We start from the raw sequence: 17,284 nt of genomic DNA on the forward strand, positions 1-17,284 counted from the left end.
TTCAATTTGGCCGACCGAGGCCAGCTAACGTAGCTGCTAATGCAGGGAGCGTCAAAAAAGGGAGACGTTAAAATGCTAAAAGGGGAGGGCGACAAAAAAAGCGGGGGGCTGTGACGAGTTTGGCACGGCACAGAAAAACTCACCCACTGGACCCTCTTTGTGTTTGGATGACCGTCTTCCATTCACACCTTTCTCAAATCTGCTATTCCCACCACTCTTCTTATTCGACGCCATCTTCGCCTGCTCTGTTTACGCACCGCCTCTCATGTCTATCCTACATACCTGCCTGGGAATGCCGAGGCCCCGCCCACGTCCAAATTGGAAGCCAATGGGTGTCTGCGTCGCGGTTCAGTAGCCAATCACGACACTCTAAAATCGACAGGCTCCCGCCCCGCTTTTCTTGGTTGTACAATTTGGTAGGGAATAATAATTAAGAGCCATAATCCACATAGCACAGACAAGAGGGGCATTGTGTGTTTTTACACAATTTATGGGATTTTTTTTTTCTCACAGCTTTATTCTTTGAGCACTCACACAAATAGCACTAAGCAAATATATTGTGACACATCAGAAGGTCATTTAGTAAATTGCAAGAAATCCATTAAAATATTCTGTTTTAAAAAAACAAACAAACATACACACACACATTAAAGAAGCTGATGACAAAACAATGTTACCACAAGGTCTAGGCAGAGGGTGTTCCAAGGCTTTCAATCCTATCACATGATCTTCCTCAGCAGATGAAGTTGCCCTGTTGTCATTGAATTATAGATGTTCAAGTATTTTTCTAAACAATTTGAGGACTTCTTCTACATGTTGGCATAAAAGTTGAGATTCAATTTCGAAGAAGATCATGTGATATGATAGAAAGTTTAGAACAGCTAGCCAACTGAGTGCAGGGATCAGTTAAGAGTCAAGAACAGTTAAATGTATCAAACATGGAAAAAATAACCAAACTTAATAGACATTTTTACAGAATTTTTAGGTTTCTTCAAAATTGTCTGGAGTGGAGCGGCTTATTGAGTGGACATTGTGGTGAGATTGTTTTGTCAGCTGCAATTTCCAAGGTCAAAAATAATTTTACAATCACAAATTAAAGAAAGAAGAAAAGAAAAAATATGTCGTCAGATACTACGACTATGACTGCAGGCTAAATGCAAAATTCCAACGTGTGTAACAAAGAATTAATCTGATATTCAAATATCACACACTTAAACTCTAACATTAGACTCAACCTTCTCCCCCTCCCTTTATGGTTTCTCCAGCTGGATTTCCTCGTCATCCTCCATAACATTGCCCACATCCTGGTAGGGGCCATGTTGCTGGGAGCGTTCAATCTGATCATATGTTGTGCAACAGTCATCCAGATTTAGCCCCTGGTTGGTGAGATAAGGAAGATGGAAATCAAGTAAACACACAAAAATCAATGAAACATATTCATGTTAACTTGAATTGGGGTTAAAGATAATCTTTGTTCCTGATTTCAACAAAGTGATACTTGTACAAGTATTTCTGCTTTAGTACAACATATGCCTGCCATGACGTGTTTGATTCAGAGATGATGTGACTCATTTAAACTTTACCTGATAAATGTTTTCCTCTTCCCTGCTCATTTTCTTCTTCTCCAGTTGCTGTAGTTTCTTTGACTGTGAAGGGAAAGCAGAAGTTGATAAAGCTGTGAAATGATGCAACTTCCCGTTGAAAATAAGGACAGGAAACACACACACAAAAAAAAATAATTTGAGACACTTAGTGCTGAATGTGGTGGGAACAAAGTCAAAGTCAAAGTAGGGCTCTCTTAGGGATTGTAATCTTTTCTAGTGTGTTGACATGAATAAGAAGGCAATACCGCTATTGAGAAACTTTGGAAATTAACCATGACTTTAACAGCAATGCTATGGGCCAGGGGTGAATGACAGATCAGTGTATGGCAATGTGCAATTACTCCCAATCATGTGAACTTCTGACCTTGCAGAGAAGAGTGGCACAGGGCACCAGGACACAGATTAAAAGTAGGATTCCTTCAGCAGTCAGGATCTTGTTTTTGGTGCTTTCACTGAGGTTTATTGTCTTCTTCAATGGCTCTAGACATACAGACAGGGTTCAGAGGTGAAACAACATAACAGTAGTTGGGTAATTTGTTTTTGAGACAAATGAGAGCACAGTAGAAAGAGGAAGCTGGAGTGTATAAAAAAGAATCAGGAAAACTGGTTAATTACTTGATACTTAAAGACTTACTTAGAGATTTTATTACGAGACTTATCGTTTTGTTATATAACTAAACTATTTAGTGTAAAGAACACAGTCTATCATATGAAATAGATGAATAAACAATTGATAGCATTGTTAGGTAAGGGTACTCGTGTTCTTGTAATGCAGGTTATCTCACACATAATCCCAATAGGAGTTTAGTCGTTGTTTTACATTTCCACATCTACCATTTACATTTAATGAGATTAGGATGCAAATAGACATTTCAGTGTGAGAAATCCTTCTACACATTAGGGTGATTGCAACTTGATCTAATCTTGGTGCTATTTTAAGTAAACGACTGGACGGCAGACTGTAATGAGACCATCCTGATGATGCAAAGATTAGCTAAAATAGGATATGCAAGGATGCTGCCACTCATACAGCTCTAGGATAGACTAAAGTTAACAGGATTTATGGCTTATGAGGTGTTAGCAGTACTTAGAGCTCACTTGAGTCCATCTCTCCATATTATACACACACACACTGGCATTTCTGATTGGTTTGCACAGCAAAGAGGACCCTTTCCACCACCACCACACAGATATACACACTCACCGTAGACCTGCAGGTAGGTGCCATATGTGAGGATTGCACTGACATTCAGACGACACCGGTAAAGCCCAGTGTCATTCAGCTCGACTGATTTGAAGAATAGCTTGCCACAAAATACAGAATTGTTTTCCTCTCTGTCCCTCACAGTCACATTTTCTGAATTCTTCACTTCTTCTTTATTTAGGGTGCCGTTTAACGCATTAACATGTTTGATCCAAGTGGGTATGACTGAATTTGGTCCTCCGTGGACTTTGTAGCAGCACTTCAGGGTAGCTTCGTCAGAGAGCTTCACCCTCAACCAGGTCTGGTCCGCCTCTAAAATCACCTCACCTTGAGCAAAAACCACTACGGAAGAAGCAACAGTTAGGACACGTGTTTGTGCCTTCATTATTTTTGATTTAACCCAACATTTGTCAGTTTATAATGATGGCAGAGATTGCAACATAACTTGTATTTGTAATAAATTAAATAAATGTCTTGTAAGTTGAATAATTAGAACAAAATTACAGCACAATGAACCAAGATTAACAAACATGTAAAATTAAAGTTCAGCCATGACAGGAGATACGGTTCACTGAAGCAGAACTCAAGAGTTAAATATAAAAAGTCATATAAAGTATACACATATATACTAGCTTTAATGAACTGATATAAACGCCTTTTTTTCACATAACCCAACCAATATTTATATCAACACATATTTTATTTGTTGTACCCAAAGAGTATTTCAGATATTGCTTTAAATAAATTGATACAACTCACCAAAAAAGCTGCAGAGGAGAAAAATTGTAACTTTTGCCATTCCGTTTACGAATGTTCAGTCCAGAAATAAAAAAATTCTGCTGCAATAATGTAGATAAAATTCCCTGCACAACAAGACTGATCTGTCTTTGCTGCTGTAATGACAAATTGGTGTCTTGTTTTTCACTTGTCAGGATTTACGCTTGAATGGATTTCAGCAGTTTCATATTTGCATAAAAGTTAAAGCTGCATGCATTTAGAAAATGACTAGAGCCATAATTTCCTTTTCATATGTGCTGTGTGTTTAAAAAGGGACACACAAATATAAGATATGGTTCATGGAATCAATATAGGATCCTAAACCCTATCTTTATACCCATGTAAAGCCAACCCCAAACCTTAAGCTCATTAAGTTAATCAAAAATAACTATTAGCTCAAAACTATCTATATAAAATGACAAAACAGGTATTTATTTCCCCAATTTATTTAAAAAATGAAGATTAAAAAACAGAACGTACCACAATTTTCCTTAAGTATACATCATTGTAAGAGCCTCTTACACAATAAAATCAAAACCCAAATACACAGTATAGTTCTTGTATATTCATTGTTTATAGATAGACAAGATAGCAGATGTCTGTATGACAAGGAGCAGTGTCTTTTTTATACAGGGCACTGACTGGCTGGCAGAGTTGGTGGAGGGCTCAAATCTTATTGCTGTAAAGGAGATGGACATAAAAACCTAAATTCCTGGCATGATGTTGCAATTCTTATTAGTCATTTGGTCATTGTCTCTTACTCTCTGAGGTCAATTTCGCCGTCCTCCGTGAAAGACAGCCCAACCAAAACAACTGATTGTGTTTGTAGACTTAAGAGCCCTTTATGAAGAAAACAACATGATTGTCAAAGCAAGGCACCGATCTATAAATACATTTTCTATACATCTCAGTATTTGTATATAGCATACATGAGGGAAAGCATCTGGACGAGAGAGAGCGGTAAGTGCCTGTGGTAGTCGCTGCAAAGTATCACTGGTATCGCGGTAAGCTGGTGTCAACTGGGATTCACCTGCTGCACTTTAATAGTTAAAAAAAAAAAATCCCTGGATGAGATGATATCTTTAAATGTTTCCCATTGGTGAGCTGGAGAGTCACAGCACAGAGAGAGAGGGTATGAACCCCCCAAAGACAACGTCATGGATACAATATTTGCATAATTGTTCAGTTCACTCATGCGTAGACAAGTTACAGACCTGTCTCTCTCACCGTTACAGCCAAATGCATAGTACATAATTACAAAAGCTTCTTTGATAAACATTGACCAAAAAAACGAAACAAAAAGCAGTAACAAAAACCTCCCCGACCCGTTAAAGTAAATCAAATGAAATACACAACATATGGTAAAGCTGTGCGGTAGGAGAGGTGATCATGCTATTACAAGAGGTTAGGGTGTTATCGAGAGGTGTATGTAGCTAATAAGCTTTAAAAACACAAAGGGGGAGGGAGGGGGAGATTATTTTATAGTTTTTTTTTAAACATTTTTTTCCTTCAAGCAAACGTTTATGTACAGTTTCTAAGAGGAAGACGCATCATAAGATGGCAGTAATGTTCAAACATGTACTTATTTAGCAACTTGTGACAAATGACTAATGGCACCATGATTTGCATAATTTCATACTGAGGTTCAGTAGGGTCATAGTGGGCTTTTGTTGTTGTGGCAACAACAATGAGAATGCATATCAGGAAGTGATCATAATTACAGTACTGGTAAGAGCGACGTCAGAATAAGCCTGCAGCTTTCCTTATTCCGAGCCTTCGATGTTTCTTTTGTATCTTTATCAGGCTTCATTGTCCTTGTCTGCTTCTTTAACAGGTCCCATGTGTTCAATTTTGTACCAGAGGGGTTAACAGTGCTTGGTCTCTAGTCCTCTTTGCAGATCAGAACAGCAGAGTTTGTGGCAGTCACACTGGCTTTTACTCACACAGACCCAAACAGGTACTGAAGACAACTTTTTCAATAATTTTTGCTAATGAAAACATTCCTTTCACCCCTTAAGTGTATGCAAGTTTGGTCATAATAAGGCTAGGGCAATCCAACATTCTTCATCTTGTTATTCACTTTTACATTCATCAGAGAATCAAAACCAGTTTATTTATGACAACTGATGCCTCATTCTTCTATGTGATTTTGAAATCCCTTCACTTAACTTCACTGGCACGTTGGGAGTTTGGAGAGAGGAAAAGCAGCCAGCTGCAGGCTGCATAGGTGATCATCTATACAGGAGAGGCATGTCATGAAGAATATTACAGCTCTAATGAGGATCTAACGGTGCTTTGTTACGTCTTTGGTCCTGTGTGCACGGCCACAGTTATGCCACTACTCAGAAATTATATCATCATAATTATAATTACAATCAACTGCTGAATAAAATACAAAGACAGCTCAATTTTGATACAAATACTGCTACGAAGGAAGAATAGAATCTTTTTCTAATAACGTGTATCTAATGTCATATACAATTTATAAACCCAACTTAAGTCCATGTTTTGGATCAGGAGCTGTAAAACTTTACTAGGTGAAGCTGACACGGCAAAAAAATTTCAATCGAACATGCTAGCAGAAATGATGCTGGCACTGACTGACCTTTGTGAACACTTCTGTAGCACTTGGCCCTCAGTGGTTGTAGGTGTATGTGTGTGTGTGTGTGCATCATCTCTGTGTGTCTGTGTACACTGACCTACTCAAATTCTGCTTTTTTTTTTTCCTTCTTCAGTACAGACAACACAAATCCTAATCTCTTGTTTTTCCACACACATTCTCACGACCGTCTGGTTCACGCTGGCTTCAAATAAACAACAACCTCTAAACTCACTCCCCGTCCTTACATCACTCTTCTTCACTCACTACTTTGATCTCTATTACACATTCTTAAGTTTGCCTTTTTTTTGTCTCATCCATCTCTCACACATTGCTCTATCTTTTTGTCTTTGACAACTCACTGACCTAACAGGACTCAGAGGAATAAATAAAAGCAGTAAATACAAACAAGTCTCCATTATTAACAGCATGATTAGCTATAGTGCCACTATTTATAAATGTTTCTATGTGACGTAATTACAGTAAGAACCCTCCAAACAAATATGTTCTTAATTAAAAACTTTGTAACACACATACACACACTTTAATGCATGCAGTTTCCAAAATGAAGGCCGCCTATATAAACTGTTCAAAAACTATACTGAATATAGTGTAAAAGTAATAAATTTTGCAATATACTGAGTGTGTTTTGAACTAGTTTTTAGATCAGAAAAAAAGTGCATCTCTGTTGTACTTTGGCATAGACTAGAAATAACACTATACAGTATATCAGCAGTAGTATTTCAATACATCTTCAAAACACATTGGTACAGCTACATTGGCCTCTTGAGGCTTCTGTCTGGTACAGCTAACTTGGCAGGCAAACATAAGATTCCTCCTTTACTATACATCTGCTATTTGCAATAATGTAAATTATTTCCTAGCGTGCATGTCTCTGGTGTGCGTATGTGTGTTACAGCAGATCGTAATCACTACATTTTGTTAGGCAGCATCTCTCTCACGGCAAAAATATTGCTTCTTTTTTTTTTTTTGGGCATCTTTCTTTGCAAAAACAACATCCCACTCAAAAGTAGGATGTCTCGTTTTTTTTTTTTTTCTTTTCTTTGTATACCTCTCTAACAAGCATGCACGCAAACAGACACACATACACATGCACACACCTCCCATGTTCCATCACTGAACCACTGCACTGTCCACAAAGCCCTCCCTCCCCCCTCCGTCAGGCAGAACATTTTCCCGCATGGCTGCAAAAAGCTGTGACACGAATAATGCAGCAAGGGTCCCAGGCATGACTTATGAGGGTTTAGGTATTTCCAGGAAAACCTCTGAAAGTCACTCTTGCACTCCAAACCGCCACAAGTAAGAATCTAAACAGAAGAAAAGACAAGAAATGTTTGAATGTGAGATAAGAACATGAAGCCTTTGCAGTTTCAATTTGATTTGCTCACTAAAATCTCTCTAAACAGTATTCTCTGACTTTCCAGGCCCTAATATCCATGAGAGAAGAGAGAAGAGCTGAGCGTTGATATTCTCTTCTAGGTTACCTTTAATTGTTACCATGAGCCCACAGCAATTAAACTTTACCAGTAGCAGCGAGTGATTTGGAGACAGTTATTGCCCCGGGCTTCGCCTCTCAGGCCTCTGCCCCATCTTATCTATGGAAGTTTTTTGGAATGTAAGTAGCCTGATAGGAATACTGCAGACACTTCTCAGGGCTGTAAAAAAGTTCTTTCAGCTGCTGTGCATGCTTTAATTTTAATATATTTTATATTTAATCTATATTTTTATTACAAGTTAATATTCTACTGTACTAACATTATTATGAAACGCGTGATTTGAGCAATTTTGTCGCAATTTTTTTATTACGGCCCCCCGAGTGTGATATGAATGATCACACTCAGATGACATTATACCGAAATACTAGAAAGTTTTTTAAGTATCACCACTTCAATTATCTAATGCAGTTGTCTTACCTATAGTGACCAGCAGGTGGCGTGATGGTGTCTTACTGGAAGTTACCCCCCTCCAGTGAGAACTTGGAAAGGGCCTCCTGTAGCCTGTGGTGCTCCTCTTCTACGGTCTGCAACACACAAAATCAATATCACCTTAAGAACTGAGGACAGACACACACACACACACACACAAACACACACACACACACCTACTTCAACCCCCTCCTCTTAACATCCTCTCTTCGTCTCCCTCCCTCTCTGACACATCCCATTGCAAGCGCTGGACATAATAGCCATTTTCAGAGAAGTCCAATTTCACAAGGCAATTTTCAGCCAAGCAATAACAGCAGTGGTTAAATGGTTTTCTATTTTCTAGTTTCTCTTTTGTGCCATTTTGGCCCCATTTGTCCAAAGTATACCAAAGCTCGCTCCTTACTTAAGTTATCCTCAGTGAAATCCTCAATGCCCAACTCTGCGTCTCTTTCTATTCAGCTCTCTTCTCTTGTTATGTCTCATCTGTATCTGCCCCTGTCATACCTGCTCCCCACACAGAGTTTCTCTCTATATTCTCATCTATCTTTCTCTGCTCAACTCGCTTCACCTGTAGTCTTTTTAGTTGTTCCTCCAGACTGTGAAGCCTCCTGCATACTTCCTCCATCCTCTCCTGGGACAACACCAGGGGTGCACTGATGCTCTTCTCTTCCTCTCCCTTCGTCCCTGCACCTTCTTTTTCACAAGAGTTCTCATTCTCCTCCTCCGCTCCTCTGTCTGTTGTCTGACTGTGTTCTTCTGTGGACATAAAGACTCAGTTTAGAAGTGCCAGCAGCCAGTTTTGTTTTCAGTTACAGTGCGTAAATACTGACCAGTAAAAGTGATGTTTTACACAACTAACTATTTAAACCGAAATGCAGATAAAACAATCAAGATATAACATGTTTACCTTTAGCCACGCTAGCTTCCTGTCTTTATGCTAAGCAAAGCTAATGGTAGCAAGCCATAGCAAGCTCTAGCTTCATATTAATCATATCAATCTTCTCATCTACCTCTCTGCAAGAAAGGGAATTAGTGCATTTTCTAAAATGTCAAATTATTCCAGAAGCCTACCTGTTGACTGACAGCTATCCGTGTCTAGACTGGGCCTCTCTGATTGCTCCTCTCCGTTTTCTTCATCAGGTTGTGAGTCTTCTGATAGACTGATGCTTCCGACCAACAGCCTTTTTAGCGACATGACTAACAGAGGAGACAGATTCAGTGGTTTCATTAAGACCGACAATACAGTTATAAAAATGCATTTATAGGAGTATATGGAAGACCCCTATTCACCTTCATCCAAAGCATTATTGGCCACCTTCTCCTGATCGCTGTTGGAGTGGCCTATCAAGTCAAAGCCTTTATCTGACAGGAAATCAATCAGCGTGTGCCTGGGGTCTGTCGACTTCTCATCCGTCAAGCTGTCCTTATCTCGATCTAGAGACAGACACATGGCTTAACTTTGGCTTGAGCTTTCAGAAATGTGTAACAATAACAAGTTTGTACTCTTTATTAAGTGTTCAGCTGATAAAGCACTGTGGTCTCACCACTGCTGCTTTTCAAACCTCCATTCTCAGTCGGGCTCAGAGGGGCAGTCAGCCTGACAGAGAGAAAATGACAAAAGAAATTCATTTTGAGATGGGTGAACTTTGGCAAGCGATGAATATATCTTGCTGCTTGAAAACACACATATCGACACTTACGTTGGACTGAACGGGGCTCCTCCAGCTCCAGGAGGCAGTGGCAACTTCATGGGTGCTCCACTCTTCTTCAGATCATCCACTGCTGACTTTATCACTTCAGTCCAGCTATAAAATACAAACACACAAAGATTAGATTAAATTTTATTATATGGTTTACCTACTGAAAAAAAAAAAAAAAGATCAGTCCTCATGCACTCACGTTTTCCTCTCTCCAAGAGACTGAGCCACCAGTTCATAGATCTGAGCACCGCTGTCCCAAGTAAATATAACATAAAAGGCCTTTCGATCTGACAGAACAGAAAAAAACAACAGAAATTGTAAGCTTGGGTGATATTGATCTCACAATGGAAGTTACCTATATTTCTCTTTCTAACTACTGTACTTCTGTGTGGGACTGACCTGTGGCCACCTCACGAAGGAAAACCGAGTCCAGCTTGATAATGGGGCTCAGCATTTGCTTGCCTTCCTGCACGGCAATGTTACTTTTGCTCTGACATTTGAGGACCATCTTGTCATCCTGCTTCTGCAGGAGCACCAGCAGGTCCCCAAGCAACACACACTGCACCTCTGAGAGATGAGGAGGGAAGGGAGTGAGAGAGAGAAGTTAGTCATTATATATCAAAAAATAAAGTCAATGGGCCACCATGATCTCAAACAGCCAGCACTGCAGCTGAGTTTCCTTTTATTACAAATTTTAATGGGGAAATGTAAACAGCAAATTCAACCCTTGTTTGAAGTGGATTTTTAAAATTTTTGGAAACAGAAAAATGACACCTAAAAGAATTTTATCAAATACCAGTTTAAATGGATAAATAAAGAAAAACATGTCTGTGAAATGTTCATCTCTGATAAAAAAACAGGAAACCGTGTGCACACAAACATGTCTTTACCAATTGCCTTCTCCTTGGTGACTCTCCAAGTCAGAGGGCCTTCATAAAGCATCTTCTTCTGAGTCAGGTCAATGTTCTATAAAAGACAGAGGGAGACTGATGAAACAGCTCAAACAACAATAATAAGAACATTTCTTGCAACAAAACCATCAAAGAACTAAAATCTGTATAATGTAACATGTGTGCAAACACATTTTTTTGAAAAAACCTTACCTTATATTCAGTATAAAGCTCATTGCTTGGTTTGAGCCCTGATGTGTCCAGTCTGCGCTGGTAGTCCTTCAGAGTCTGGAAATAGACAGAAAAAGATTAGGGGGTCAGACAGAGGACAGACAGCACATCTCTGAAGTAGAAGCAGCAGAAACCTTCAGAGGTCTCAAAATGAATTGACCAGAATCCAATTGGTGCTCAGTCACTACATAACAGTGTGTTGAGTGATGGATTGTGTGTTTCTCACCAATAGGTTCTCCATCACTTTGACCTCCTCATTGACATGGTTGAGGATCTTTCTGCAGCATTCTGCGCTCTGCTGGATGTCCTCCTTCTCTGTCGGGTCCTCTGTGGTGAGACAGAAAACACAGAGCTGAGGTAAATACAGCTTTCACAGCAGAGCCCAAACAAAAGCCATAAATCATGAGTGTACAAGGGGAATCTGGGACAACAGTAATCGATTGTTCAAATGTTTGGGTGTTCTAGTGTGCTTAAGTTAGTTGAGCAGATAGTTTCCACATTTATCTTGTGTTCTGAAACAGACACATGGTTAAGAACATTACTATAATAATCCTCTGCATCTTAAGCAAATATACTCCTAAGAAGGAAAACAAACAAATAGATCATCACACAAAAACAAGCCCATGCATCAGCTTGCAAAGTCTACATAAACACCAGACATCAAGTCGTTAGTGGATGATCCTCTGTCACGTTCAAATCTGGTTACTTTCAACAATTTTCTTTTCTACTAAACACAGATATATAAGAAATGTGAGATTTTCACATTTAGTAGTGGGCAATATGATGATACATACCATGAACTGATTTAAATTTGTCTGCCATCAGAAATTTTGTCATATGGTTTATACTGTGGTTGTGGATCTATTAGACCATTAACTGTATGATTTTTGCATTACGTGCCTTAATTTGTCAAGTATTTAATTAGTTGAATTAGCCAAATACAGACATTTCTGCCTGATTATTTTATCCATAAACAATTTCTCAATTGATTCTCCAAAAAATGTATCACATCCCAAAATACAGCATATCAATAACGTGGTGTAAAATTTGATCTAAAATAAGCCTGCAGCATACTGACTTTTGTTTCATATTCCACACACACACACACACACACAAGCCACAAATGGGCTTGAGACATATAGAAACAAATACAAACCTGTGTTCTTCGCAATATTCTCCAGCAGCAGCGGGTACTTGGTCAGTCTCTGCATCTCTATGGGAATGATGTCCTTGAGCTGCAGCCTGCGGCATTGGGGCTTACTCTCTGCCTCCTGGGATTAACACACAAACGCTCAGAGTCAGAAAGTGTGTACATGTACTGTATGTGATCAGTTTGGTGGCAATCGTTTACGTATGTGACTTCTTGCACATCAAACCTGTGAGTGCATCCATGTGTGTCTTTTTGGTATACCTTTTTGGGGGGTTTTGACACAGTTTTTGTGTGTGTGTGTGTATGAGACAGAGAGATGTGTATGTGTGTGAGTGCACATATGCATAGTACCAGTATGAAAGAGTTGAAGCGTGGCTCTTTCCTCTGCCTGCTCTTGATCTGGTCCAGGGCCCACGACTGGTGACTGCAGAATCGAGCTGTCAGTTTTTGGAACCATTCCCCCTCATGACCACCAAACTGGAACACACACACGAACACAATATAACCAATATAACTGTGTGGCTATTACAACATTATTATATTCTACTTTCATACACACTTTCCTTTGTGTACAACCTTTTGACTGGTACTGTAGATCAATAGCTATCAGCATCTGTCTTGTCAACAAAATCAGATTTTGGCACAACTACTGCCAAATTATGTTGAGTTATATGGTCAGCATATATCAGTCTTCTGAAAAGCAACAGAGATACAGAAAGAAAAGAGAAATTGGATGAGATAAAGGGAAAGATTATGATGACTCACTCTGTTGAGTACTGTGGTGCTGATGGATTTGACTATAAAGCCATCTTCCAAACGCAGTTTCTTCAGGTTCTCATAGAAGGTATCTGGACAAACAAACACACAGTTTACTTTTAAAATACAGTGAGCAACTTTTCATTTCTAGTACTGTAATAGTAGGCATCAGTGCTGTGTACACTTGTTTTATCAGTCGAAATTATAAACAAATTCTGAAACAGCTCAAAGAAGTTCCCAGCAATCACAAAAGTACTGATGCAGCCTGGGTGCTAAAACACTGATTTTATTTGACTTCTGTATTATTCTTGACTGTACTCCCCAACTTTATCACCAGCAACAAATAAAAACATATAATTTCCACCAATAAATAACAAGCAACTTCAAACAATTCTGGTTCACTGCATGATGCTTTGCTTGTTGTGTTGAAGGAGAGCACTAGTTTCCTATTCTATGTGTCTGACTCTGGGAGGATACAAACACAAGTCAGAAATAGCCTCTTTGCAGCAGCACTCACAGTGCATTTCAATGATCTCTTCCAGGTTAGGGAAAATGGCGGCCAGCTCAGTGGAGGTCAGGAGTTCGTCCCTCTCCAACGGCTTGGAGAAGACCGTCTGAAGGACACTTAGCATCCGCACATGAGCATGCTCTGTAGCAAACAACTCTAAGAGAGGAGAGAGGAAGTTGACAGGGTATAAGAGATGCTAATAAGATCTTCAAAAAGGGACATGTTGTTTAATTTGTCACGTTCTTCATAGAAGATATTTAGTCCACATCTTCTCATGTGCTGCTGCATCTCTCTTCTCCTCACCATTGATGACCTCCTGCCTCTTGGTCTCCTTCTTGCTGAGGCTGGACAGGACTTCAGAGGGGGCCAGCTCCCTCCAATTGGGCGGGTCCTGCTCCAACTCTTGGAAGCGCGGGTCCATCTCCTCCAGCTGTGGGGAGGGACTGGTGGGGGAGGGGCCAGGCCCCTCAAAAACTAAACTTGGCCCTTCAATACTGAGGAATGGGAAGAAAATGGGAGAAGAATTAGTTTAGATTGAGGGTTACTACAATTTAATCCAAGTATGAACCAGGAGGCTATCAGGTGATGTGACAAACACTTGAACACTGGAACAACAGCAGCTGTTAACAGCTGGTTGCATTTGTGCAAATATACAACATGGCTGTCTCCACTGAATGGACTTTCAACAATGTAGACCAGGGCATCTAGTAGATTAGCTATACGTCTTTTATTTTTTCCACAGCCGAGCTACAGTGACTATTGCTAAAACAGTAGGTTAACTAAAGTATTTCAGCTACAACGTGAAGAGTGAAGCTGTGGTCAAAATGGGAAAGTACAAAAACCACAGCAGATTGCTGTTGCACAGTCACCATCAAGCGATTCACTTTCAATTATGTCATTTATGAATTAACCCAAGTCTGTCCCACTACAATTCAAGAATTCAGAGTGCATATGTTTTTCTCCTCTTCTATCCTGGTTGTTATGGTTTTATTTGCACACAGTCAGCTCTCGATTGGACTTCTATGAGGTAGCAATGCAATATTCTTACAATGAATAAGAATATGTATTATGCAAATGCAAAGTCTCTATGGCCATACACTGGGCATGATCAAATGGAATAAAAACTTTGAATGAGCTTGACCTCTGTTGGCTTATTCAGGATCCTTTTTTGTTTCGAGATGTTCCCCTCTGATTCTTAACACAGTACCTCTGACAGTGTTGTCAGGATTTATAATTGACTAACAGCAAGAAGCCTATAATCTTTAATAATGGGCTGGCACTTGATGCTTACCTAATGGCCCATGTTGATCTGACTCAATAATCATTCCCCTAAAGATTTAAGTGTCTGAAAATAAGAGCCATTCGACTGTTACTCACTTCCTGTCAGTCACAGCACAGGGCAACTATTAAGAAACAGATCTGTCTGAGAGTCAATAGTGAGTCAGTAAACGTGTCAGCCAGATTAATTTACAATAGATATGTGCTCTTTAAAAATAACTTTCACTTACCCACATTAATCATCACTTTTCTTTATTAAATTGCCCCCAATGAGATCTACTCAGTAACTTTGAATGGCCCAGAAGATTTGGATCAATCAATATTCCCATTATAGTATACCATTATAATTATTCAATTCAAACTTCTATCTGCTTATTTCGGGACTGCTGCGCTGCTCCTGTTTTTGAAACACAATATTTATTTTGTTTTTCTTATGTCAGTCTTTGGCAGCCTGTCTGTCTCTGCTGTGCACCTCTCTATCAGAGAGGGGGTTAAGTGGGGTTTTGTCCATCTTACGGATGGAGGTGCTGGGGAGTGAGGGGGGCAGGTGATGTTGTCGTGGAAGAAATCGGCTGCTGGAGATCCACATCACTACGGGAACGGGACTGTTTGACCCGGGTAGAGCCGCGGCGCCGAGAGGAGTGCCTGTCCACGCGAGCACTCTCACTACGTGCCACTTTCCTACTGTAGGGAGGGAAGGTGGGAGAGGATGGGGGAGGGAGGGATGAGAAAAGACAGGGGCAGAGAGGAGGGAAAGAGGAATTGGAAAAGAAAAAGAAGGAACAAATCCGAGAAAGGACAGACGGATAAGAAAAGAAAAAAAGCCAAAGGAAACAAAAACAAAAGTGTGACAGAATGAAAAGAGGAGATGCCAATCGGCAGTGAAGGCAAGGACAGTAGAAGGGAAAGTATCACAGACGTATGTAGTCAGTGTGGATAGACGTTTCAATTGTGAATGCACAGAGGAGGATGGATGAGTTAAGGTACAGCAGAGGAGGGAGTTGGGAATTGTTGAAAAATGAAAAAATACAACATTGACAAAAGACAGATGGAGAAAATGAGTGACAAGTAAATATGCATGACATATGACATGCATATTGAGTTAGACAATGAAACACAGAGTATGTACCTTATACTGTAGACAATGGTAGCACTTAATATTCTTCACTTGTTACAGAGAATTTCCTTTGACCCACTGAGAGCCAATCTACAAAAGTATGTTAGGGAAGTATCCATGCATTGCTACTACATACTGTACTGCATGTCCCAAAAGTTTTCAGTTAGGCAACTTTAATGGCAATTAATAAGTCAACAGTTCTCCAATTCCACACAACGTGCATAAACATCCACTAACAATAATCCAGCTGCTCTCAACAATCAAGTTAATTCCACTTCCTTTCACAAGCAGGTAAATGATACTTAGCCATGTAGTGTTTGTGTAATGTATCAGCCAAGAAGCACAGGGCTCAATGTAAGGTGGATATGCACGTGAGTGTTGTTTGTTGAGCTTGTAAATGTGTGTTGTGTGGTCAGTATTAGGCCTGAAGCATGTCGGTGACTCTGTCAAGGCGCTGAGACCCACCTTGTCTTCCGTCTGTAAAAACACGGGACACCACATTGTTACACACGCGCCTTTGTAAAACTCCTGCAAGCTACAATGACAACCATAACATGCAAATGCACACCCCAACATTAATATACTAAACAAATGTTTTAACCACTGTCAGGGTAGCATGCCAAAAGCCCCTGGCACAACATGTAACCGCACACACTGTGGAGACAAGCTGGACAAAAGACGGGCCCTGGCCACAGTAGACACAGACACCTTGACAAGCACACGGGATGAGCAGCAAAAACAAATTCAATACAAAACTAAATTTATTCACTTTTACCTATTAACTCATACAGTGACAGCACAATGTGATGATTAGCTACGTTGTCTTTAGCTGTAGACAAAGCTCTTAAAGCTTAAAAAAAAAAAAAAGTTTTGCCATCTCTATATTCTTAAATTAAATCAAAACCTGTTTTTAAAAAGCTTCAGCATAGAACAGCTCATATAAAGAACAGCAACAGAACCACAACAATTCCTTTAGGCTAGAAAATATCACCAAAGTGATGTTCAATATTTACCTCACTCCATTAACAAACAAGAGGCTTGCACAAATGACACCTAAATGCAACAAAAACTGCAATGAAGCTCTATTACAAACATCAGGAGATGCACAAAAGGACACACACATGAAAGAACACAAATGAGACAGAATGTTATTATGAAGAGAGCACACGCGCCATTGTGAGGAGAAAGAGGAGAAAGGACATGAGGGAGAAGGGGGGAGGGAGAGGGAAGGCAAAGGGCTGGAAGGGACAACTGGGTCCGAGTTCACCTGGTGAGAGTCCTTCTCAAAACTTCCAGGCTCTGTTAGCTAGCGAGCAACGGGCAGCATGACAAAAGCTTGCACACAGCAGGGACAGACTGCTAGGGGAGTTTTACCACACTCCCTCAGCTTGAGCGCTACAGACATGTTCCGACATGTAACTTCCCCATTTCCCCCTGGTCGTTGGATCTATACAGTCTTTACTCTGAACACCTACAGCCTGATTATAATCTGATTACAATCTTGGTCTCTCTAATCCTATAATT

At 40.0% G+C, this 17,284-nt stretch overlaps 3 protein-coding genes across 9 annotated transcripts in view; all 3 read right to left on the reverse strand.

Annotated features, from left to right (window-relative positions):
- lipeb (lipase, hormone-sensitive b) overlaps window positions 1-272 on the reverse strand; it is a 29,364-nt gene extending 29,092 nt beyond the window's left edge. Inside the window, exon 1 of one of the 2 annotated variants that reach the window (XM_042424343.1) lies at window positions 144-272. In XM_042424343.1, the coding sequence (XP_042280277.1) occupies window positions 144-234 (91 nt within the window). In that variant the 5' untranslated portion in view covers window positions 235-272. The remainder of the gene's footprint in view (window positions 1-143) is intronic. The other variant, XM_042424345.1, reaches the window with a different exon arrangement.
- A 227-nt stretch (window positions 273-499) lies between these two features.
- On the reverse strand, window positions 500-3,782 carry cd79a (CD79a molecule, immunoglobulin-associated alpha). The gene is made up of 5 exons (XM_042424456.1): window positions 3,568-3,782; window positions 2,809-3,150; window positions 1,969-2,084; window positions 1,584-1,646; window positions 500-1,376 (listed from the first exon to the last, which is right to left on the reverse strand). The coding sequence occupies exons 1-5, from the start codon at window positions 3,605-3,607 to the stop codon at window positions 1,251-1,253; spliced, it is 687 nt and encodes a 228-aa protein (XP_042280390.1). The 5' UTR covers window positions 3,608-3,782; the 3' UTR covers window positions 500-1,250.
- Window positions 3,783-4,013: 231 nt separating this feature from the next.
- Window positions 4,014-17,284, reverse strand: part of arhgef1b (Rho guanine nucleotide exchange factor (GEF) 1b) — a 44,080-nt gene continuing 30,809 nt past the window's right edge. For 4 of the 6 annotated variants that reach the window (XM_042424439.1, XM_042424438.1, XM_042424436.1 and 1 more), the window contains 19 exons: window positions 16,226-16,237; window positions 15,160-15,327; window positions 13,669-13,859; window positions 13,375-13,521; window positions 12,867-12,949; window positions 12,453-12,578; window positions 12,108-12,222; window positions 11,178-11,278; window positions 10,934-11,008; window positions 10,721-10,796; window positions 10,230-10,397; window positions 10,030-10,117; window positions 9,831-9,935; window positions 9,675-9,727; window positions 9,421-9,564; window positions 9,202-9,327; window positions 8,699-8,886; window positions 8,119-8,225; window positions 4,014-7,512 (listed from right to left, as the gene is read on the reverse strand). In XM_042424439.1, the coding sequence (XP_042280373.1) occupies window positions 8,151-8,225; window positions 8,699-8,886; window positions 9,202-9,327; window positions 9,421-9,564; window positions 9,675-9,727; window positions 9,831-9,935; window positions 10,030-10,117; window positions 10,230-10,397; window positions 10,721-10,796; window positions 10,934-11,008; window positions 11,178-11,278; window positions 12,108-12,222; window positions 12,453-12,578; window positions 12,867-12,949; window positions 13,375-13,521; window positions 13,669-13,859; window positions 15,160-15,327; window positions 16,226-16,237 (2,041 nt within the window). In that variant the 3' untranslated portion in view covers window positions 4,014-7,512; window positions 8,119-8,150. The remainder of the gene's footprint in view (window positions 7,513-8,118; window positions 8,226-8,698; window positions 8,887-9,201; window positions 9,328-9,420; window positions 9,565-9,674; window positions 9,728-9,830; window positions 9,936-10,029; window positions 10,118-10,229; window positions 10,398-10,720; window positions 10,797-10,933; window positions 11,009-11,177; window positions 11,279-12,107; window positions 12,223-12,452; window positions 12,579-12,866; window positions 12,950-13,374; window positions 13,522-13,668; window positions 13,860-15,159; window positions 15,328-16,225; window positions 16,238-17,284) is intronic. The other 2 variants (XM_042424437.1, XM_042424440.1) reach the window with 2 other exon arrangements.

This window comes from Thunnus maccoyii, chromosome 10, assembly GCF_910596095.1.
Source record: "Thunnus maccoyii chromosome 10, fThuMac1.1, whole genome shotgun sequence".
NCBI classification, from domain to species: Eukaryota; Metazoa; Chordata; class Actinopteri; order Scombriformes; family Scombridae; genus Thunnus; species Thunnus maccoyii.

What these genes read in the sequence shown, in the direction of transcription:
- cd79a (XM_042424456.1), bottom strand. Translation starts at nt 3,607, where the DNA reads ATGGCAAAAGTTACAATTTTTCTCCTCTGCAGCTTTTTTG. An exon ending in GTGCCACTCTTCTCTGCAAG is followed by an intron (nt 1,647 to 1,968) that starts GTCAGAAGTTCA and finishes TTCCCTTCACAG; the next exon opens with TCAAAGAAACTACAGCAACT. An exon ending in AAGAGGAAAACATTTATCAG is followed by an intron (nt 1,377 to 1,583) that starts GTAAAGTTTAAA and finishes CTCACCAACCAG; the next exon opens with GGGCTAAATCTGGATGACTG.